This window comes from Salmo salar, chromosome 06, assembly GCF_965601325.2.
Source record: "Salmo salar chromosome 06, fSalSal1, whole genome shotgun sequence".
NCBI lineage: Eukaryota > Metazoa > Chordata > Actinopteri > Salmoniformes > Salmonidae > Salmo > Salmo salar.
Genome location: NC_138296.1, coordinates 6,635,568 through 6,659,497, shown reverse-complemented (window position 1 = coordinate 6,659,497; position 23,930 = coordinate 6,635,568). Strand labels below are relative to the sequence as shown.

Sequence of the window (23,930 nt, the reverse complement as noted above, 5' to 3'; positions counted from 1 at the left end):
CCCAACTTGAGCTAGGTGTGACCCCCCCCCAACTTAAGCTAGGTGTGAGCCCCCCCCAACTTGAGCTAGGTGTGACCCCCCCCCCAACTTGAGCTAGGTGTGACCCCCCCCTCCCCAACTTGAGCTAGGTGTGACCTCCCCAACTTGAGCTAGGTGTGACCCCCCCCCCAACTTGAGCTAGGTGTGACCCCCCCCTCCCCCCCCAACTTGAGTTAGGTGTGACCCCCCCCTTCCCCAACTTGAGCTAGGTGTGACCCCCCCCCAACTTGAGCTAGGTGTGACCCCCCCCCAACTTAAGCTAGGTGTGACCCCCCCCAACTTGAGCTAGGTGTGACCCCCCCCCCCAACTTGAGCTAGGTGTGACCCCCCCCTCCCCAACTTGAGCTAGGTGTGACCCCCCCCTCCCCAACTTGAGCTAGGTGTGACCCCCCCCCCCCAACTTGAGCTAGGTGTGACCCCCCCCTCCCCCCCAACTTGAGCTAGGTGTGACCCCCCCCCAACTTAAGCTAGGTGTGAGCCCCCCCCAACTTGAGCTAGGTGTGACCCCCCCCCCCCAACTTGAGCTAGGTGTGACCCCCCCCTCCCCAACTTGAGCTAGGTGTGACCCCCCCCCTCCCCAACTTGAGCTAGGTGTGACCCCCCCCCCCCCCCCTCCCCAACTTGAGCTAGGTGTGACCCCCCCCTCCCCAACTTGAGCTAGGTGTGACCCCCCCCTCCCCAACTTGAGCTAGGTGTGACCCCCCCCCCCCCAACTTGAGCTAGGTGTGACCCCCCCCAACTTGAGCTAGGTGTGACCCCCCCCCCCCCCCAACGTGAGCTAGGTGTGAATCCCCTCAACTTGCAACAAATCATTTGTATTTACCTTTCCACATCTACCTACACACGGTTAACGTTCTGGTCATGGCTCCTGAGTGGCGCAGTCATCTCAGTGCAAGAGGCATTACTACAGTCCCTGGTTCGAATACAGGCTGTATCACATCCGCCCGTGATTGAGAGTGCCATAGGGCGGCACACAATTGGCAGAGCGTCATCCGGGTTTGGCTGGGGTAGGCCATCATTGTAAATAAGAATTTGTTCTTACCTGACTTGCCTAGTTAAATAAAGGTTCCATTTAAAAAACAACTGGCGGCAACCGCAGCTCAATAGGAGGTGAACAGTGGCTGGTGCTGAAAATATAGCTAACATGTTATGCAAGTGTTGCACACCAACAGATGGAGAAAACCTACACCAGTCGAGCAATTCATTTCAACAATAATCTTCATTTTAATTTGACTTTACAAACAACAAGAGGGCTTAATTGGAGCCTAGACCTGTATACAGTGACTTAGGGTTCATGTTGCACTTCCTAAAGCTTCCACTAGATGTCAGCAGTCTTTAGAACGGTGTTTGAAGATTCTATGGTGAATTTGAAGGGAATACCAGCTGTGGTAAACTGGTGTCCCATTATAAGGCATGGGCTCAAGTCACGCGCAATGACTTGGGAGCGAGCTGAGTTCATATTCACTCCTAAAGAGAACGGATAGGTCCGGTTGGAATTTCATTCAAGGTATATGATAAAAACAACCTAAAGATTGATTCTATACATCGTTTGACATGTTTCTACAAACTGTAGTATAACTTTTTTGACTTTTCGTCTGGACTAAGTAAGCATGCGCGTAGTGGATTTGGATAGTGAACCTAACGCGCGAACAAAATGGATTATTTGGAAATAAATATGAACTTTATCGAACATTTATTGTGGAGCTGGGATTCCTGGGAGTGCCTTCTGATGAAGATAATCAAAGGTAAGTGAATATTTATAATGTAATTTCTTAGTTTTATTGACTCCAAGATGGCGGGTTTCTGTTTGCTAGTTGTTAGTGTCATCTGGGCTGTACTCAGATAATTGCAAATTGTGTTTTCGCCGTGAACCTTTTTTGAAATCTGACAAAGCGATTACATTTAGGAAAAGTGTATCTATAATTCTGTGCATAACACTTCTATATTGATCAATGTTTACGATGAGAATTTACGTACTATGTGTGCTCATTGTGCTGATTCACCGGAGGGTTTGGAGGGAAAACATTTCTCAACATTACGCGCCAATGTAAAATGCTGTTTTTGGATATAAATATGAACATTATCAAGCAAAACATACATGTATTGTGTAACATAATGTCCTAGGAGTGTCATCTGATGAAGATTGTCAAAGGTTAGTGCTTCATTTAACTGTGTTTTGGGTTTTTGTGATGCATCTAGTTGCTTGGAAAATGGCTGTGTGGTGTTTCTTGTGAAGTTTATGTCCTAACATAATCTAATTTTATGCTTTCGCCGTAAAGCCTTTTTGAAATCGGACAATGTGGTTAGATTAACCTCTTACATCTAGACGTTCCGCTAGCGGAACACCTGCTCCAATATCCAATGATAGGCGTGGCGCGAATTACAAATTCCTCAAAAATACAAAAACTTCAATTTTTCAAACATATGACTATTTCACAGCATTTTAAAGATAAGACTCTCCTTTATCTAACCACACTGTCCGATTTCAAAAAGGCTTTACAGCGAAAGCAAAACATTAGATTATGTCAGCAGAGTACCAAGCCAGAAATAATCAGACACCCATTTTTCAAGCTAGCATATAATGTCACAAAAACCCAGAAGACAGCTATATGCAGCACTAACCTTTGATGATCTTCATCAGATGACACACCTAGGACATTATGTTATACAATACATGCATGTTTTGTTCAATCAAGTTCATATTTATATCAAAAACCAGCTTTTTACATTAGCATGTGACGTTCAGAACTAGCATACCCCCCGCAAACTTCCGGGGAATTTGCTAACAATTTACTAAATTACTCACGATAAACGTTCACAAAAAGCATAACAATTATTTTAAGAATTATAGATACATAACTCCTCTATTCACTCGATATGTCCGATTTTAAAATAGCTTTTTGGTGAAAGCACATTTTGCAATATTCTAAGTACATAGCCCAGGCATCACGGGCTAGCTATTTAGACACCCGGCAAGTTTAGCACTCACCAATATCAGATTTACTATTATAAAAGTTTGATTACCTTTTGTTGTCTTCGTCAGAATGCACTCCCAGGACTGCTACTTCAATAACAAATGTTGGTTTGGTCCAAAATAATCCATCGTTATATCCGAATTGCGGCGTTTTGTTCGTGCGTCCCAGACACTATCCGAATGGTAAAGAAGGGTCATGCGCATGGCGCAATTCGTGACCAAAAAAATCTAAATATTCCATTACCGTACTTCGTAGCATGTCAACCGCTGTTTAAAATCAATTTTTATGCCATTTTTCGTGTAAAAAAGCGATAATATTCCGACCGGGAATGTCCATTTAGCTAAACAGAGGAATGAAAACAAACCTTTCGGTCGACGCGGGCACGAGCCTGAGTCTCACAGTACTGTAACCAGCCACTACCCAAACGCGCTACTTTGTTTCAGCCAGAGCCTGCAAAGCCACGATTCCGCTTTTTACCGCCTTCTGAGACCCTATGGCAGCCGTAGGAAGTGTCACGGGACAGCTAAGATCCTCACTCTTCAATAAACAGAGACAAGAAGAACGACACCTTGTCAGACAGGCCACTTCCTGCATGAAATGTTCTCAGGTTTTTGCCTGCCATATGAGTTCTGTTATACTCAAAGACACCATTCAAACAGTTTTAGAAACTTTAGGGTGTTTTCTATCCAAAGCCAATAATTATATGCATATTCTAGTTACTGGGCAGGAGTAGTAACCAGATTAAATCGGGTATGTTTTTTATCCAGCCGTGAAAATACTGCCCCCTAGCCATAACAGGTTAACGAGAAGTTTATCTTTAAAATGGTGTAAAATAGTTGATTGTTTGAGAAAATGGAATTATGAGATTTTAGCTGTTTTAAATTTGGCGCTCTGATTTTCCACTGGCTGTTGTCAAAATCAATCCCGTTAACGGGATGAGAATGGGAAGGGGTCCCATAGAGGTTAAAGAAAAAAAAGTCTGCACGTTCGAACTAAAACAATGTAACTAATAATGAAAGCGCACATTTGTAAATCCCAAACTCTAAAAGTAATTGGAAAGGTAGATACAAATTATTTGTGACATTGTGGTTACAATAAAGAATGTAAACAAGATACTGTATTTTTATTTACTTTTATTTACTGCAGGCATTTTGAAAACAGGTTTTCAAACACGTGTTTTTCACAAGTGTACTGTAGTACTGTAGCAGGTGTAGTACTGTAGCGCTATAGGTGTATCCCATCATGCAAATGTTTCCTATTAGCAGGACAATAGACTTTTTATAACCCGGCTACTGTTGTGAAAATCCCTCAACTTGCAATGTATTCGATGCTTAATTATTCTAAAGTGTTACATTTCTAACTCAAAACAGCAGTACAGTATTTCTTCAGCGATATCTTTATGCTTTCGTTAATAAAATAACGAGTAAAAAGACATTCAAATGCAGATGTTTGTTTAAACTACATTTTAGTCGCACTTCCAGCCAGCTCCACGACCACAGGTAAAACCTTGCTGAGATGATCAATGTATTTGTTGCATTGTTGTATCGTAATTTTCTCTAGCCAAAACATCTTGATGACCTTGATCAGTTCATCTTTGCCTGTCGGCTTGGCAGAGTTACGGATGAATGTTTTCAGTTGATGCCAAACAAATTAGATCGGGTTTAAATCTGGAGACCTACATGTAGAGATGAATAAAATATGTTTAGATATACTGTAGGCCTACCGATGGTGTTTTAGGTCTTTTATTTATTTATTTAACCTTTATTTTACTACATAAAGGTCTACTTACTCTGCTGGTGTCTTGACCCAGTTTATGCCCTCATTTGCAATGCAAACCCGGGCGGCGGTGTGTTTTGGGTCTACTGTCTGCATTTGGAGAAGAAAACAAGACATTTAGCCTAACGGCCAACATTAGGTACAATAATATAAATATACATGTAAATAGGCCTAAACGTAACAAAATATTGCTATAATCCTACCTTGAAAGACACGATGTGGTCCCAGAAACACCTCTCTGACATAGGGTCCAGCATATCTCCCAGAAACACCTCTCTGACATGGGGTCCAGCATATCTCCCAGAAACACCTCTCTGACATGGGGTCCAGCATATCTCCCAGAAACACCTCTCTGACATGGGGTCCAGCATATCTCCCAGAAACACCTCTCTGACATAGGGTCCAGCATATCTCCCAGAAACACCTCTCTGACATGGGGTCCAGCATATCTCCCAGAAACACCTCTCTGACATGGGGTCCAGCATATCTCCCAGAAACACCTCTCTGACATGGGGTTCAGCATATCTCCCAGAAACACCTCTCTGACATGGGGTCCAGCATATCTCCCAGAAACACCTCTCTGACATGGGGTCCAGCATATCTCTTGATGATTTCTTCCTCAAAGAAATCTCGAGCCATGATACCTGAAAAAGGAGGCAAGAGTGAGTTATTGTGGAACACATAACAGTCCGTGAGGTGTAGGCTACAATATTTTATGTACCTTTTTCTTTGTAAATAGCTAAACTTACCATCAAAAATCAAATATGGGCCTGGTCCTTGGCGAGAAATTGCCCCCCCCACACATGGAGTTTGAGCGGATGCTTGGGACTCGGCTTGCTTGATTGCTCGAGGGCCACGGTTGATTCGTCTGTGAAGATGACATTATTGAATGTCTCGCCAGTTTGATCCATGCCTGGGCCTGCAGGACGCAAAGTTATTTTGTTTGTCAGACGAATCATTGGGTCGAAACTTCAGAACAGTACAAACAAGCGATCACACTTGGTTAATGTTTAGAGAATAAAAAAAAAATTATATATATATATATATATATATATACACTGCTCAAAAAAATAAAGGGAACACTAAAATAACACATCCTAGATCTGAATGAATGAAATAATCTTATTAAATACTTTTTTCTTTACATAGTTGAATGTGCTGACAACAAAAACACAAAAATAATCAATGGAAATCCAATTTGTCAACCCATGGAGGTCTGGATTTGGAGTCACACTCAAAATTAAAGTGGAAAACCACACTACAGGCTGATCCAACTTTGTAATGTCCTTAAAACAAGTCAAAATGAGGCTCAGTAGTGTGTGTGGCCTCCACGTGCCTGTATGACCTCCCTACAACGCCTGGGCATGCTCCTGATGAGGTGGTGGATGGTCTCCTGAGGGATCTCCTCCCAGACCTGGACTAAAGCATCCGCCAACTCCTGGACAGTCTGTGGTGCAACGTGGCGTTGGTGGATGGAGCGAGACATGATGTCCCAGATGTGCTCAATTGGATTCAGGTCTGGGGAACGGGCGGGCCAGTCCATAGCATCAATGCCTTCCTCTTGCAGGAACTGCTGACACACTCCAGCCACATGAGGTCTAGCATTGTCTTGCATTAGGAGGAACCCAGGGCCAACCGCACCAGCATATGGTCTCACAAGGGGTCTGAGGATCTCATCTCGGTACCTAATGGCAGTCAGGCTACCTCTGGCGAGCACATGGAGGGCTGTGCGGCCCCCCAAAGAAATGCCACCCCACACCATGATTGACACACCGTCAAACCGGTCATGCTGGAGGATGTTGCAGGCAGCAGAACGTTCTCCACAGCGTCTCCAGACTCTGTCACGTCTGTCACATGTGCTCAGTGTGAACCTGCTTTCATCTGTGAAGAGCACAGGGCGCCAGTGGGGAATTTGCCAATCTTGGTGTTCTCTGGCAAATGCCAAACGTCCTGCATGGTGTTGGGCTGTAAGCACAACCCCCACCTGTGGACGTCGGGCCCTCATACCACCCTCATGGAGTCTGTTTCTGACCGTTTGAGCAGACACATGCACATTTGTGGCCTGCTGGAGGTCATTTTGCAGGGCTCTGGCAGTGCTCCTCCTGCTCCTCCTTGCACAAAGGCGGAGGTAGCGGTCCTGCTGTTGGGTTGTTGCCCTCCTACGGCCTCCTCCACGTCTCCTGATGTACTGGCCTGTCTCCTGGTAGCGCCTCCATGCTCTGGACACTACGCTGACAGACACAGCAAACCTTCTTGCCACAGCTCGCATTGATGTGCCATCCTGGATGAGCTGCACTACCTGAGCCACTTGTGTGGGTTGTAGACTCCGTCTCATGCTACCACTACAGTGAAAGCATCGCCAGCATTCAAAAGTGACCAAAATATCAGCCAGGAAGCATAGGAACTGAGAAGTGGTCTGTGGTCACCACCTGCAGAACCACTCCTTTATTGGGGGTGTCTTGCTAATTGCCTATAATTTCCACCTGTTGTCTATTCCATTTGCACAACAGCATGTGAAATGTATTGTCAATCAGTGTTGCTTCCTAAGTGGACAGTTTGATTTCACAGAAGTGTGATTGATTTCACAGAAGTGTGATTGACTTGGAGTTACATTGTGTTGTTTAAGTGTTCCCTTTATTTTTTTGAGCAGTGTATATATATATAGCCGAGTCCCAAGCATCCGCTTGTTAAATTAAAACGAAATCTCCGGCCTGAGGAGAGACACATGGAACGATGGGATGATAGGTTAATGTGGTAATTGGGGGAAAGCTTTAACCTATAACATACCTCGTTTAATCTCCTTAGGACTTTAAACGGCCCCACAAATCGCAGACTCAGCTTCCGGCAGGACAGGCGGAGGGGCAGGTTTCGGGTCGAGAGCCAGACCCTGTCCCCCGGTGCAAACACCGGGGCCTCACTGCGGCGACGGTCTGCACCAGCTTTTTGACGTCGTACGGCGCGCTGAAGGGGGACGTGAGCTGCGTCCCAGGTCTCCTCCGCGCGCCGGAACCAGTGGTCCACCGCAGGAGCCTCGGTCTGACTCTGATGCCAAGGGGCCAGAACCGGCTGATAACCCAACACACACTGAAATGGAGTGAGGTTAGTGGAGGAGTGGCGGAGCGAGTTCTGAGCCATCTCTGCCCAGGGCACAAACGCCGCCCACTCCCCCGGCCGATCCTGGCAATAAGACCTCAGAAACCTACCCACATCCTGATTAACTCTCTCCACCTGCCCGTTACTTTCGGGGTGAAAACCCGAGGTAAGGCTAACCGAGACCCCCAGACGTTCCATTAACGCCTTCCAAACCCTTGACGTGAACTGGGGCCCTCGATCAGACACTATATCCTCAGGCACCCCGTAGTGCCGAAAGACGTGTGTAAACAGAGCCTCCGCCATCTGTAGGGCCGTAGGGAGACCGGGCAAAGGGAGGAGACGACAGGACTTAGAAAAGCGATCCACAACGACCAGGATCGTGGTGTTACCTTTTGATGGTGGAAGATTGGTTATGAAATCCACCGACAAGTGCGACCACGGCCGCTGTGGAACGGGTAAGGGTTGTAACTTACCCCTGGGTAGGTGTCTAGGAGCCTTGCACTGGGCGCACACTGAGCAGAAGGAAACATAAACCCTCAAGTCCTTAGCTAAGGTGGGCCACCAGTACCTCCCACTAAGACAGCGCATTGTCCGACCAATCCCAGGATGACCAGAGGAGGGTGACGTGTGAGCCCAGTAGATCAATCGGTCGCGGACAGCGGATGGAACGTACAGACGCCCAGCTGGACACTGAGGGGGAACGGGCTCTGCACGTGACGCCCGCTCAATGTCCGCGTCCAGCTCCCATACTACCAGTGCCACCAAACAAGAGGCTGGGATGATGGGAGTGGGATCCGTGGACCGCTCCTCTGTGTCATACAGCCGGGACAGTGCGTCTGCCTTGACGTTCTGGGAACCTGGTCTATAAGAGCGGGTAAACACAAAACGGGTGAAAAACATGGCCCACCTTGCCTGGCGAGGATTCAGTCTCCTCGCCTCCCGGATGTACTCCAGATTGCGGTGGTCAGTCCAGATGAGGAAAGGGTGTTTAGCCCCCTCAAGCCAGTGTCTCCACACCTTCAGAGCCTTGACGATAGCCAACAGCTCCCTGTCCCCCACATCATAGTTTTGCTCCTCCGGGCTGAGCTTCTTAGAGAAGAAGGCACAGGGGCGGAGCTTAGGTGGCGTACCTGAACGCTGAGAGAGCACAGCTCCTATCCCAGCCTCAGATGCGTCCACCTCCACTATGAATTGCAGAGATGGATCCGGATGAGCCAACACAGGAACCGAGGTAAACAGAGCCTTCAGTTTCCTAAAAGCCCTGTCCGACCCAGCCGACCACTGCAAGCGCACCGGACCCCCCTTCAGCAGTCAGGTAATGGGAGCAGCTATCTGACCAAAACCCCGGATAAATCTCCGGTAGTAATTGGCAAACCCTAAAAATCGCTGCACTTCCTTTACCGTGGTGGGAGTCGGCCAATTACGCACGGCTGTAATATGGTCACTCTCCATCTCCACTCCTGACGATATCCTAAGAAAGAGACGGACTGTTTAAAGAACAAGCATTTCTCAGCCTTGACATACAGGTCATGCTCCAACAGGTGACCAAGCACTTTGCGCACCAGGGACACATGCTCGGCGCGTGTAGCGGAGTAAATCAGAATGTCATCGATATACACCACTACACCCTGCCCGTGCAGGTCCCTGAAAATCTCATCGACAAAAGATTGGAAGACTGATGGAGCATTTTTTAACCCGTACGGCATGACAAGGTACTCATAATGCCCTGAGGTGGTACTAAATGCTGTCTTCCACTCGTCTCCATCTCGGATACGCACCAGGTTGTACGCACTCCTGAGATCCAGTTTTGTGAAGAAGCGCACGCCGTGCATTAATTCAATCACCGGGGCGATCAGAGGTAGCGGGTAACTGTACCCCACTGTAATTTTATTAAGACCTCTAATCAATGCACGGTCCTTCTTCTTCACAAAAAAGAAACTCGAGGAGACGGGTGAGATGGAGGGCCTAATGTATCCCTGACGCAGGGATTCGGAAACATATGTCTCCATAGCCACCGTCTCCGCTTGGGACAGGGGATACACGTGACTCTTGGGAAGTGTAGCGTCTGCCATGAGATTTATCGCACAATCCCCCTGTCGATGAGGTGGTAATTGAGTCGCCTTCCTTTTACAGAAGGCGAGAGCCAAATCGGCATATTCAGGGGGAATGCGCACGGTGGAGACCTGGTCTGGACTTTCCACCGTAGTAGCACCAACGGAAACCCCTACACACCTACCTGAGCACTCTCGCGACCACCCCGTAAGAGCCCTCTGTGGCCAAGAAAAAGTGGGGTTATGACTAGTTAACCAGGGCAGACCCAGCACCACCGGATACGCAGGAGTGTCGATAAGGAAAATACTAATTTTCTCCTTGTGACCCCCCCTGCGTCACCATAGTCAATGGAGCCGTGGCCTCCCTAATCAACCCTGACCCTAATGGTCGACTGTCTAAGGTGTGAATGGGAAAAGGTACTTTCACCGGTACAATAAGGATCCCTAAACTATGAGCCAACGTTTGATCAATAAAGTTCCCAGCCGCGCCTGAATCTACTAGTGCTTTATGCTGGGAATGAGGGGAAAAATCTGGAAAAGTGACAGACAGAAATATATGAGCAACAGAGGGCTCTGGATGAGAATGGTGCCTACTCACCTGGGGTGGCGCCAGAGCCCCCTGCATGTTACCTCGATTCCCAGAAGAACCTACCCGGCACCAACCAGCAGTGTGTCCTCTGCGGTCACCGATGGTACACGAGCGGGAACTCCCTCCGGTCTCCCTGTGCACCCTCTCTCCTGGCTCCATGGTTATAGGAGAGGGGGTGCGGGAGGATGAAACCACCAGACCCCGTTCTGGACGTCCGCGAGCAGCCAGCCTGTTGTCCAACCGGATGGACAGATCCACCAGCTGGTCGAAGGTTAGGGTGGTGTCTCTACAGGCCAGCTCCCGACGGACGTCCTCCCGCAGACTGCAGCGATAATGATCTATCAGGGCCCCGTGATTCCATCCTGCACCGGCTGCCAGGGTCCTGAACTCCAATGCGAAATCCTGGGCACTCCTCGTCTCCTGCCTCAGATGGTAGAGGCGCTCACCCGCCGCTCTGCCCTCGGGTGGGTGGTCGAAGACTGCCCGGAAACGGCGGATGAACTCCTCATATCAGTCCAACGCCGTATCTCCTCCTTCAACCATAGCGCTGGCCCATTCCAGGGCTCTCCCGGTAAGCCACGAGACGAGTCCGAAAATCTTCTCATGGTCTTATGGAACTGGGTGGACCGTGGCCAGATAAAGTTCTAATTGGAGCAGGAAACCCCGGCAGTTGGCAGTACTTCCGTCGTAACCCCGAGGCATGGCTAGACGGATACCACCCGGTTCAGGTTGACAAGGGGCGTTTTGGATCAACCCCGGTTGGGCTGGTGGAGGCGCTGGCTGAATCTCCCGTCTCTCCAAGCGGTCCATCAGCTGAACAGCGCGATCCATAGCAGTGCATGGATGTGATAGTCTCTCTGCATTCTTCTGGATGCGCTCCTCCACCTCCCTGTCCGGGATATCTTCTCCTGCTGACTTCAAAGAATTGGTCGGTGATTCTGTCATAGTCCGTGTATGTAGGTGGCAGGGAAGTCAGGGGCAGGAGAAAACAGAGTGGTTAAAAAATGGAGTATTTATTTCCAAAACCCACGTAGAAAAATTATCTGGGTAAAACAATAACCCGTCGCACACCGATACATAAACAACACGTACATAACAAACAAACAATCACCGACAGAGAAATGAGGGGAAGCAGAGGGTTAAATACACAACATATAATTACTGGGATATGAAACAGGTGTGTAAAGAGACCAGACAAAACCAATGGAAAATGAAAAACTGATCAATGGTGGCTAGAAGACCGGTGACGTCGATTGCCGAACACCACCCGAACAAGGAGGGGCATCAACTTTGGTAGAAGTCGTGACACTAACATATGCGAAATGAGTCTCACTAGTGTTGAGTAATGTGCTCTTAAAAGTGGTGCAGGTCTTATTTATTTTAAAAGAATATTGACATACTGAACAGTACTGTATTTCTTCATCAGCATCTTTATGCTTTCGTTAATAAAATAATGATAAAAATACTCTTTCTAAATGCAGATGGTGATTTAGATCTGGATCCATAATGAATTACTATGGGAATAAATATCACTGATTTACAGAAATATTGTAACAAAGTTGTCTAATGAAGGCAAACAATTTAGAATCCTCCAATCGTCTTCTGCTGTAGCCTACTCCCGACGTCACGTTGTACAGCGCCATATTTTCCATTCCATCCTAACGGAAACCCTGAGAGTTTCATTTTTCTCTGAATAGAAACACCATAATATTAATGAAATGAATTAAGCCACATTTCTTAAAATCAATCCCATATACTATGTTATTTCAAAAAAGGTTTTAATTATCTGGTAATGCCAATATGGAAGACTATCAAATGCTTCTCAAAGATGCCCTCTGGTGGTCAAATTAGCACTAACTTACATTAACAGAAAAAATGGCTGACAATTAGATAACGTTCCACAGAATGCTGCAGCAGCCCGCAAGGTGCTGTATGATGCAACATTTATAGGAAGAACCACTGTATATAATGGGTATATAACTGTTGTCCTGTCCTGTAGGTACATCCCAGTTCTGATGGCCCAGGCTAAGATCTACTGGAACAGGGAGAACTACCAAATGGTTGAGAAGATCTTCCGTAAGTCGGTGGAGTTCTGTAATGAACACGACACCTGGAAGCTCAACGTGGCTCACGTTCTCTTCATGCAGGAGAACAAGTACAAGGAAGCCATCGGCTTTTACGAACCCATCGTTAAGAAACACTATGACAACGTGAGTTAACTAGAGAAGGAGAGAGATGGGGGGAGGACGAGGGAAAGGAGGGAGGGAGGGATTACATACAGTGCCTTTGGAAAGTATTCAGACCACTTGACTTTTTCCACATTTTGTTACGTTACAGCCTTATTCTAAAATGTATTCGTTTTTTTCCCTCATCAATCTACACACAATACCCCATAATGACATCACAATACCCCATAATGACATCACAATACCCCATAATGACATCACAATACCCCATAATGACATCACAATACCCCATAATGACAAAGCAAAAACAGTTATTTTTTTAAATGTTTGCTAATTTATAAAATAAAAAAAACTGATAATCACATTTACATAAGTATTCAGACCCTTTACTCAGTACTTTGTTGAAGCACCTTTGGAAGCGATTACAGCCTCGAGTCTTCTTGGGTATGACACTACAAGCTTGGCACACCTGTATTTGGGGAGTTTCTCCCATTCTTCTCTGCAGTTCCTCTCAAGCGCTGTCAGGTTGGATGGGGAGCGTTGCTGCACAGCTATTTTGATGTCTCTCCAGAGATGTTCAATCGGGTTCAAGTCCGGGCTCTGGCTGGGCCACTCAAGGACATTCAGAGACTTGTCCTGAAACCAGTCCTGCCTTTTCTTGGCTGTGTGCTTAGGGTCGTTGTCCTGTTGGAAGGTGAACCTTTGCTCCAGTCTGAGGTCCTGAGCGCTCTGGAGCAGGTTTTCATCAAGGATCTCTCTGTACTTTGCTCCGTTCATCTTTCCCTTGATCCTGGCTAGTCTTCCAGTCCCTGCCGCTGAAAAACATCCCTACAGCATGATGCTGCCACCACCATGCTTCACAGTAGGGATGGTGCCAGGTTTCCTCCACACCTGACACTTGGCATTCAGGCCAAAGAGTTCAATCTTGGTTTCATCAGACCAGAGAATCTTGTTTCTCATGGTCATTGAGTCTTTAGGTGCCTTTTGGCAAATTCCGAGCGGGCTGTCATGTGCCTTTTACTGAGGAGTGGCTTCCATCTGGCCACTCTACCATAAAGGCCTGATTGGTGGAGTGCTGCAGAGATGGTTGTCCTTCTGGAAGGTTCTCCCATCTCCACAGAGGATCTCTGGAGCTCTTTCAGAGTGACCATCAGGTTCTTGGTAACCTCCCTGACCAAGGCCCTTCTCCCCAATTGCCCAGTTGGGACGGGCGGCCAGCTCTAGGAAGAGTCTTGGTGATTCCAAACATCTTCCATTTCAGAATGATGGAGGCCACTGTGTTCTTGGGTTCTTTCAATGCTGCAGACATTTTTTGGTACCCTTCCCCAGATCTGTGCCTCGACACAATCCAGTCTCGGAGCTCTACGGACAATTCCTTCAACCTCATGACTTGGTTTTTGCTCTGACATGCACTGTCAACTGTAGGACCTTATATAGACAGGTGTGTGCCTTTCCAAATCATGACCAATCAACTGATTTTACCACAGGTGGACTCCAGTCAAGTTGTAGAAACATCTCAAGGATGATCAATGGAAACAGGATGCACCTGAGCTCAGTTTCGAGTCTCATTGCAAAGGGGCTAAATATTAATGTAATTTTTTTTTTTTTTAATACATTTGCAAAAATGTCTAAAAACCTGTTTTCGCTTTCTCATTATTGGGTATTGTTTATAGATTGCTGAGGAGAATAATTTAATCAATTTTAGAATAAGGCTGTAACGTAACAAAATGTAGAAAAAGTCAAGTGGTCTGAATACTTTCAGAATGCACTGTGTAATACCATTTGAATGTACACGGCCCACCTTATATTGTTCTGTTCAGAACACCCCTGTAGTGGACTACTGTTGACCATAGTCATATAGACTATAGTTCTGTTCAGAACACCCCTGTAGTGGACTACTGTTGACCATAGTCATATAGACTATAGTTCTGTTCAGAACACCCCTGTAGTGGACTACTGTTGACCATAGTCATATAGACTATAGTTCTGTTCAGAACACCCCTGTAGTGGACTACTGTTGACCATAGTCATATAAACTACAGGAGAATAGGAGGTCTGGTGATGTCATGCTGCTGTTGAAATGAAACCTGTCTCTGTTCCCATTCCCCTGCTGGCTACATAGCTGGAACACTGTAATATACAGGAGTGTCCCTGCCAACGTAAACCCTCGGTAACACGCACACACCCACGTCCCTGTACCCCAGTCTCACCCCTGGTGGCAGAGTGCAGTGACTCTGAATGCAGTGGCCAGTCTCACCCCTTGTGGCAGAGTGCAGTGACTCTAAATGCAGTGGCCAGTCTCACCCCTGGTGGCAGAGTGCAGTGACTCTGAAAGCAGTGGCCAGTCTCACCCCTTGTGGCAGAGTGCAGTGACTCTAAATGCAGTGGCCAGTCTCACACCTTGGAACGAGTCCCAAATGGTTCCCTATTCCCTACAAAGTGCACTAATTTTGCCCATCACCCATAGCACTCTGGTCAAAGGTAGTGCACTATGTAGGGAATCGGGTGCCATTAGGGATGCTCTGAATGCTGTGTCTCATCTCTGCATGATACTTTAGTGTTTCTGGAGTGATGAAGTGTTGAACATCCACAGTTTACCAACGCAGGTCTGTCCTTCTCCCAAAGTGTCCTTCTGACTGATCTCTCTCTCTCCCACCCCCTCTCTCTCTCTCCCCCGCTCTCTCTCTCTCCCACCCCCTCTCTCTTTTTCCCCTCTCTCTCTCTCTCCCGCTCTCTCTCCCCTCTCTCTCTCTCTTTCTCCTCTCTCTCTCCCCGCTTTCTCTCTCTCCCTTCCCTCTCTCTCTTTCTCCTCTCTCTCTCTCTCCCCCGCTCTCTCTCTCTCCCTTCCCCCTCTCTCTCTCTCTCTCTCCTACCCCCTCTCTCTCTTTCCCCTCTCTCTCTCTCCCCCGCTCTCTCTCCCCTCTCTCTCTCCCACCCCCTCTCTCTCTCCCCTCTCTCTCTCTCTCCCGCTCTCTCTCTCCTCTCTCTCTCCCCCGCTCTCTCTCGCTCCCTTCCCCCTCTCTCTCTCTCTCTCTTCCCCGCTCTCTCTCTCCCCTCTCTCTCTCTCCCACCCCCTCTCTCTCTTCCCCCTCTCTCGCTCTCTCTCCCCCCTCTCTCTCTCCCTCCCCCTCTCTCTCACCCCCCTTCCTTTCTCTCTCCCCCCCCCCCCCCCCTCCAGATCCTGAATGTCAGTGCTGTTGTGCTGGCTAACCTGTGTGTCTCCTATATCATGACCAGCCAGAACGAAGAGGTAGGAGTGAGTGAGTGAGTGAGTGAGTGAGTGAGTGAGTGAGTGAGTGAGTGAGTGAGTGAGTGAGTGAGTGAGTGAGTGAGTGAGTGAGTGAGTGAGTGAGTGAGTGAGTGTACAGTATAAAATACAGTGAAACATCTGAGCCCACCACTGTTCCTGTAACCCTGTTCTCCTCAGGCTGAAGAACTGATGAGGAAGATTGAGAAGGAGGAAGAGCAGATCTCTTACGACGACCCTGATAAGAAAGTCTTCCACCTCTGTATAGTCAACCTGGTTATAGGGTGAGTTGGATTTACATGGTTAAGTCCTTCAGCGGTGTAGTGGAGGGTGAACTTACAGAAACTCCTTTCACCCACCTTTCGGGGGCAAAATGCATTGAAAGTATAGGGAGCCGTTACTTCACTCAGTTTACCCACCTATTGTTTTACCACTACATCACTGGTTACATTGACAGGTCCTGTTACACTACACTGTGTTAATGAATAGTGTTTCTATGTCTCTTCCAGGACCCTGTACTGTGTTAATAGTGTTTCTATGTTTCTTCCAGGACCCTATAATGTGTTAATAGGCTTTATATCTCTCTTCCAGGACTCTGTACTGTGTTAATAGTTTTTCTATGTTTCTTCCAGGACCCTGTACTGTGTTAATAGTGTTTCTATGTCTCTTCCAGGACCCTGTACTGTGTTAATGGGGTTATATCTCTCTTCCAGGACCCTGTACTGTGTTAATAGTGTTTCTATGTCTCTTCCAGGACCCTGTTCTGTGTTAATGGTGTTATATCTCTCTTCCATTTACATTTTTACATTTACGTCATTTAGCAGACGCTCTTATCCAGAGCGACTTACAAATTGGTGCATTCACCTTATGATATCCAGGACCCTGTACTGTGTTAATAGTGTTTCTATGTTTCTTCCAGGACCTATACTGTGTTAATAGGGTTTATATCTCTCTTCCAGGACCCTGTACTGTGTTAATCGGGTTTATATCTCTCTTCAAGGACCCTATACTGTGTTAATAGGGTTTAAATCTCTCTTCCAGGACCCTGTATTGTGTTAATAGTGTTTCTATGTTTCTTCCAGGACCCTATACTGTGTTAATAGGGTTTAAATCTCTCTTCCAGGACCCTGTGCTGTGTTAATAGTGTTTCTATGTTTCTTCCAGGACCCTATACTGTGTTAATAGGGTTTAAATCTCTCTTCCGGGACCCTGTACTGTGTTAATAGTGTTTCTATGTTTCTTCCAGGACCCTATACTGTGTTAATAGGGTTTATATCTCTCTTTTAGGACCCTGTACTGTGTTAATAGGGTTTATATCTCTCTTCCAGGACCCTGTACTGTGTTAATAGGGTTTATATCTCTCTTCCAGGACCCTGTACTGTGTTAATAGTGTTTCTATGTCTCTTCCAGGACCCTGTGCTGTGTTAATAGTGTTTCTATGTTTCTTCCAGGACCCTGTACTGTGTTAATAGTGTTTCTATGTCTCTTCCAGGACCCTGTACTGTATTAATAGGGTTTATATCTCTCTTCCAGGACCCTGTACTGTGCCAAGGGGAACTACGACTTCGGGATCACCCGTGTCATCAAGAGTCTGGAACCGTACAACAAGAAGGTTGCACATTGTTTTTCTATCTGGCAGTTCTGGAACATTCTCTTGGAAAGCCAATGTTTTTGGATGTTTCTACCACTTCACCCCTGACATACATTTTGTGATTATATCCCAAATGACGCCCTATTCCCTATATAGTGCACTACTCTGTTTAAAAGTAGTGCACTACTCTGTTTAAAAGTAGTGCACTATATAGGGAATAGGGTGTCATTTGGGACACATCCTTCCAGGGTGTTTGTTCTTTGTTTAGATATTGGCCAACCGAAACATAGCCCAGAGTTCAGCACCTGTGTCCGCTCTCTCAGCCGGCTGAACACACACAGAGTGTCTCTGCAGGAGTGTTGTTGTCATTCCTACAACTCTATCAACCACACACTGAGCTGCACATGACCGTCCCCCACAAGAGACACTCTAGACTAGACTACACATGACTGTCCCCCACAAGAGACACTCTAGACTAGACTACACATGACCGTCCCTCACAAGAGATACTCTAGACTAGACTATCTCTGTAGGAGTGTTGTTGAGTTTCTAGAACTCTCTACCACCCACTCTTCCACTGAGCTACACAGTAGATGCCTCCATAATCTCCCCTTTCTCTGTGCACATAATTTGGGTATTATCTCACAAAAAGGCTATTGAACACCTTAAACTATCCCTCCATCCTCCCGTCTCCATCTTATTTCTTAGCTTGTGTGAGTTTGAACTGGTTTTAACTGGTTTTAACTGGTTTTCAGGCCAGGTACAAGTTGTTTAGATCAGGGTACCTGTCAAATTGACTTTGAGTCTCCTGAGTGTATATCCCTGTCCTCCCAGGGTTGTGGAATTCTGGTAACACAATGTCCAGCCTGGTTGTCCAGAAATCCTAGTTGGAAGATTCCCTGAATCAGGAGGGAATAAGAAGGAAATCTCTATTCCTCTGACCAGGATTTCGTATCCTTCTCTCATGGTTGTTGTCCTGTGTGTGTAGCTGGGAACAGACACCTGGTTCTATGCTAAGCGCTGTTTCCTGTCTCTGCTGGAGAACACGGCCAAACACATGATCATGATCAGGGACTCAGTTGTTCAAGAGTGTATTCAGTTCCTGGAGCACTGTGAAGGTACAGACACACACACACACACACACACACACACACACACACACACACACCTGCACACTCACATACACACACACATACACACACACACACACACACACACACACACACACACACACACACACACACACACACACACACACACACATGTGCACACACACGTACACACACATACAGACACGTGCAGACAGACAGACACACACACACACACACACACACACACACACACACACACACACACACACACACGTGCACACACACATACACACACATACAGACACACGTGCACGCTCACATACACACACATATAGACACGTGCAGACAGACACACACACACACAGACACACGTGCACGCTCACATACACACACATACAGACACGTGCAGACAGACACACACACAGACACACACACGTGCACGCTCACATACACACACATACAGACACGTGCAGACAGACACACACACACACACGTGCACGCTCACATACACACACATACAGACACGTGCAGACAGACACACACACACACACACAGACACACGTGCACGCTCACATACACACACATACAGACATGTGCAGACAGACAAACACACACACACAGACACACACACGTGCACGCTCACATACACACACATACAGACACGTGCAGACAGACACACACACACACAGACGTGCACGCTCACATACACACACATACAGACACGTGCAGACAGACACACACACAGACACACACACGTGCACGCTCACATACACACACATACAGACACGTGCAGACAGACACACACACACACACGTGCACGCTCACATACACACACATACAGACACGTGCAGACAGACACACACACACACACAGACACACGTGCACGCTCACATACACACACATACAGACATGTGCAGACAGACAAACACACACACACAGACACACACACGTGCACGCTCACATACACACACATACAGACACGTGCAGACAGACACACACACACACACACACAGACACACGTGCACGCTCACATACACACACATACAGACATGTGCAGACAGACAAACACAGACACACACACGTGCACGCTCACATACACACACATACAGACACGTGCAGACAGACACACACACACACAGACGTGCACGCTCACATACACACACCTACAGACACGTGCAGACAGACACACACACAGTTTCAACACATCATTTACCCTCCCACGCTCTTACCCTCCTTTTGTCCCTCTCCGATCTTCTCTCCTCCCCTCTCCCCCTTCCCCCTCTCTCCTCTCCCCCCTCCCCCTCTCCTCCCCCCTCTCCCTCCCTCTCTCCTCTCCCTCCTCCTCTCTCCCTCTCTCCTCCCCTCTCCCCCTCTCTCCCTCTCCCCCTCCCCCTCTCCTCCCCCCTCTCTCCTCTCCCCCCTCTCCTCCCTCTCTCCTCTCTCCCCCCTCTCCTCCCCCCTCTCCCTCCCTCTCTCTCCCCCCTCCCCCTCTCCTCCCCTCTCCCCCCTCTCCTCCCCCTCCCCCCTCCCCCTCTCCTCCCCCCTCTCCCTCCCTCTCTCCCTGTAGTGTATGGTAAGACAGAGCCAGCCATGCTAGAACAGCCACTGGAGGAGGACAGGATGCACATCGGAAAGAACACAGTCACCTACGAGTCACGCCTCCTCAAAGCTCTCTTCTACGAGGTCATCGGATGGAACCAGTGATGTCGCACTAGAACGGAACAGAGCCTGTGATGTCATCGGACAGAACCAGTAGTTTACACTAAAGCCTTTTAAAACCTTTTCTACACCCCAACCAGTTCAAATCTATCAACCTGGATCACATCACATGAGCTGTTATAGTACATTATATATTTGGCTTGTTGTTATTTTCTGCATCATCTGAAAGTTACAAGCTGTTGTTCTGACTTCCGTTAAGCATATTCAGGGCTCACTCCTCATCTCACACAGCCACACACACACACACACACACACACACACACACACACACACACACACAGAGTGGGAGAAGCCATGGGGCTTCATTCATGTGAGCGTCTTTAGTTTAGTTGAGCCTGGGCCCAGAGAAAAACACCTTTCTACTGATATTATTATTATGACACTAAAATATAAACACAACATGCAACAACTTCAAAGATGTTACTGAGTTACAGTTCATATGAGGAAATCACTAAATGGAACTGAATGCATTAGGCCCCTATGGATTTCACATGACTGGGAATACAGGTATGCATCTGTTGGTCACAGATATCTATCATTTTAAAGTAGGGGTGTGGATCAGAACACCAGTCAGTATCTGGTGGGACCATTTGCCTCATGCAGCACAACACATCTCCTTCACATAGAGTTGATCAGGCTGTTGATTGGGGAATGTGTAACATGGGGCTGTGCATTATCATGGGGCTGTGCATTATCATGGCACGACAATGGGCCTCAGGATCGCGTCACGGTAACTCTGTGCATTTAAATCGCCATCAATAAAATGCAACTGTGTTCATTGTCCATATCTTATGCCTGCCCCGTACCATAACCCCACCACCACCATGGGGCACTCTGTTCACAATGTTGACATCAGCAAACCGCTCGCCTACACAATGTCTGCCATCTGCCCGGTACAGTTCAAATCTGGATTCATCCGTGAAGAGCACACTTCTCCAGCGTGCCAGTGGCCATCGAAGATGAGCATTTGCCCACTGAAGTCGGTTACGATGCCGAACTGCAGTCAGGTCAAGACCCTGGTGAGGATGACGAGCACACAGATGAGCTTTCCTGAAGCGGTTTCTGACGGTTTATGCAGAAATTCTTCGGTTTTGCAAACCCACAGTTTGATCAGCTGTCTGGGTGGCTGGTCTCAGACGATCCCGCAGGTGAAGAAGCCGGATGTGGAGGTCCTGGGTTGGCGTGGTAACACGTGGTCTGTGGTTGTGAGGCTGGTTGGACGTACTGACAAATTCTTTAAAACGACGATGGAGGCGGTTTATGATAGAAAAATTAACATTAAATTCTCTGGCAACAGCTCTGGTGGACATTCCTGCAGTCAGCATGCCAATTGCCCGCTCCCTCAAAACTGAGACATCTGTGGCATTGTGTTGTTTGACAAAACTGCACATTTTAGAGTGGCCTTATATTATCCCCAGCAGAAGGTGCACCTGTGTAATGATCATGCTGTTTAATCAGCTTCTTGATTTGCCACACCTGTCAGGTGGATGGATTATCTTGGTAAAGGAGAAATGCTCACTGACACTAACTAAACACATTTGTGCACAACATTTAAGAGAAATAAGCATTTTGTGCGTATGGAAAATGTCTGGGATCATTTATTTCAGCTCATGAAACATGAAACCAACAATTTCCATGCTGCGTTTATATTTTTGTTCAGTGTGTGTGTGTGTGTGTATATATACATTTATATTTATTGATATATATATATATATATAACTATATATATATAGTTTTATATCTATATCTATATATATTGTTATATATTATATCATATGTGTGTGCTTGTTGTGTCTTCAGGGGAGAGTATGTCCATATGCTTATACTACAACCCCTAACACTAGTCTCACATGGAACCCTATTCCCTACATAGTGCACTACTTTTGACCAGGACCTATGGCACCCTATTCCTTAAATAGTGCACTACTTTTGACCAGGGCCTATGGCACCCTGTTCCCTGTATAGTGCACTACTTTTGACCAGAATCCTATGGGGTTATAGTACTAACCTGTGGTCTAGGTCTGCCTGCTTCCTGTCTCTGTAGACACTATACCTTCCTGAGGAGAAAGGCCTTGTTCTGGGCTCTGGTCTAAAGTAGTACACTATACAGCTGTAACTTCCTGAGGAGAAAGGCCTTGTTCTGGGCTCCGGTCTAAAGTAGTACACTATACTGCTGTAACTTCCTGAGGAGAAAGGCCTTGTTCTGGGCTCTGGTCTAAAGTAGTACACTATACAGCTGTAACTTCCTGAGGAGAAAGGCCTTGTTCTGGGCTCTGGTCTAAAGTAGTACACTATACAGCTGTAACTTCCTGAGGAGAAAGGCCTTGTTCTGGGCTCTGGTCTAAAGTAGTACACTATACAGCTGTAACTTCCTGAGGAGAAAGGCCTTGTTCTGGGCTCTGGTCTAAAGTAGTACACTATACAGCTGTAACTTCCTGAGGAGAAAGGCCTTGTTCTGGGCTCTGGTCTAAAGTAGTACACTATACAGCTGTAACTTCCTGAGGAGAAAGGCCTTGTTCTGGGCTCTGGTCTAAAGTACTACACTATACAGCTGTAACTTCCTGAGGAGAAAGGCCTTGTTCTGGGCTCTGGTCTAAAGTAGTACACTATACAGCTGTAACTTCCTGAGGAGAAAGGCCTTGTTCTGGGCTCTGGTCTAAAGTACTACACTATACAGCTGTAACTTCCTGAGGAGAAAGGCCTTGTTCTGGGCTCTGGTCTAAAGTAGTACACTATACAGCTGTAACTTCCTGAGGAGAAAGGCCTTGTTCTGGGCTCTGGTCTAAAGTAGTACACTATACAGCTGTAACTTCCTGAGGAGAAAGGCCTTGTTCTGGGCTCCGGTCTAAAGTAGTACACTATACAGCTGTAACTTCCTGAGGAGAAAGGCCTTGTTCTGGGCTCTGGTCTAAAGTAGTACACTATACAGCTGTAACTTCCTGAGGAGAAAGGCCTTGTCATGGGCTCTGGTCTAAAGTAGTACACTATACAGCTGTAACTTCCTGAGGAGAAAGGCCTTGTTCTGGGCTCCGGTCTAAAGTTGTACACTACATAGGAAATAGGGTGGGGGATTTGGAATGCAAACTTTGACGTTTTAGTGATTTTGTAACTTCTCTTTTACCGTTTGTTTAAAAAGGTTGGTCACCGTTATTTAGTCTATATTCAATTATATTTGTTTTCTACAGAATAAAAAGAAAATGTACATGGTGAGAGTGGTTTGTGATTCTGATTCTGGGGTAGTGAATGAAGTGGACGACAGGGTTGGGTTTGATTCCATTTCAATTCCAGTGGAATTTCAGAAAGTCATTCCAAATCCAAAATATTACTAATTTAAAAACATTAAAGAAAATTTGAATTTTAGTGTACTTCCTGAATTGACTGGAATTGACTCCAAACCTGGTGGATGAGTACCCCTGTTACAATAAAAATACATTTTCATCACTTGGAAAAGTGTTTCTGTATAATATATCTGATTCATCACCGTCATCCATTCAACATTTCGGGGCTACTGAGTGGCACTGCATCTCAGTGCTAGAGGCGTCACTACAGACACCCTGGTTCGAATCCAGGCTG

General features: G+C 46.8%; 1 protein-coding gene across 2 annotated transcripts in view; it reads left to right on the top strand.

Moving 5' to 3' along the window:
• The window catches only part of ift70 (intraflagellar transport 70), a 55,132-nt gene extending 31,565 nt beyond the window's left edge, over positions 1 to 23,567 (top strand). For both annotated transcript variants that reach the window (XM_045719667.2, XM_045719666.2), the window contains exons 14-19: positions 12,523 to 12,733; positions 15,888 to 15,959; positions 16,137 to 16,240; positions 17,490 to 17,568; positions 18,536 to 18,665; positions 20,206 to 23,567. In XM_045719667.2, the coding sequence (XP_045575623.1) occupies positions 12,523 to 12,733; positions 15,888 to 15,959; positions 16,137 to 16,240; positions 17,490 to 17,568; positions 18,536 to 18,665; positions 20,206 to 20,342 (733 nt within the window). In that variant the 3' untranslated portion in view covers positions 20,343 to 23,567. The remainder of the gene's footprint in view (positions 1 to 12,522; positions 12,734 to 15,887; positions 15,960 to 16,136; positions 16,241 to 17,489; positions 17,569 to 18,535; positions 18,666 to 20,205) is intronic.
• The last annotated feature ends 363 nt before the right edge of the window (positions 23,568 to 23,930 follow it).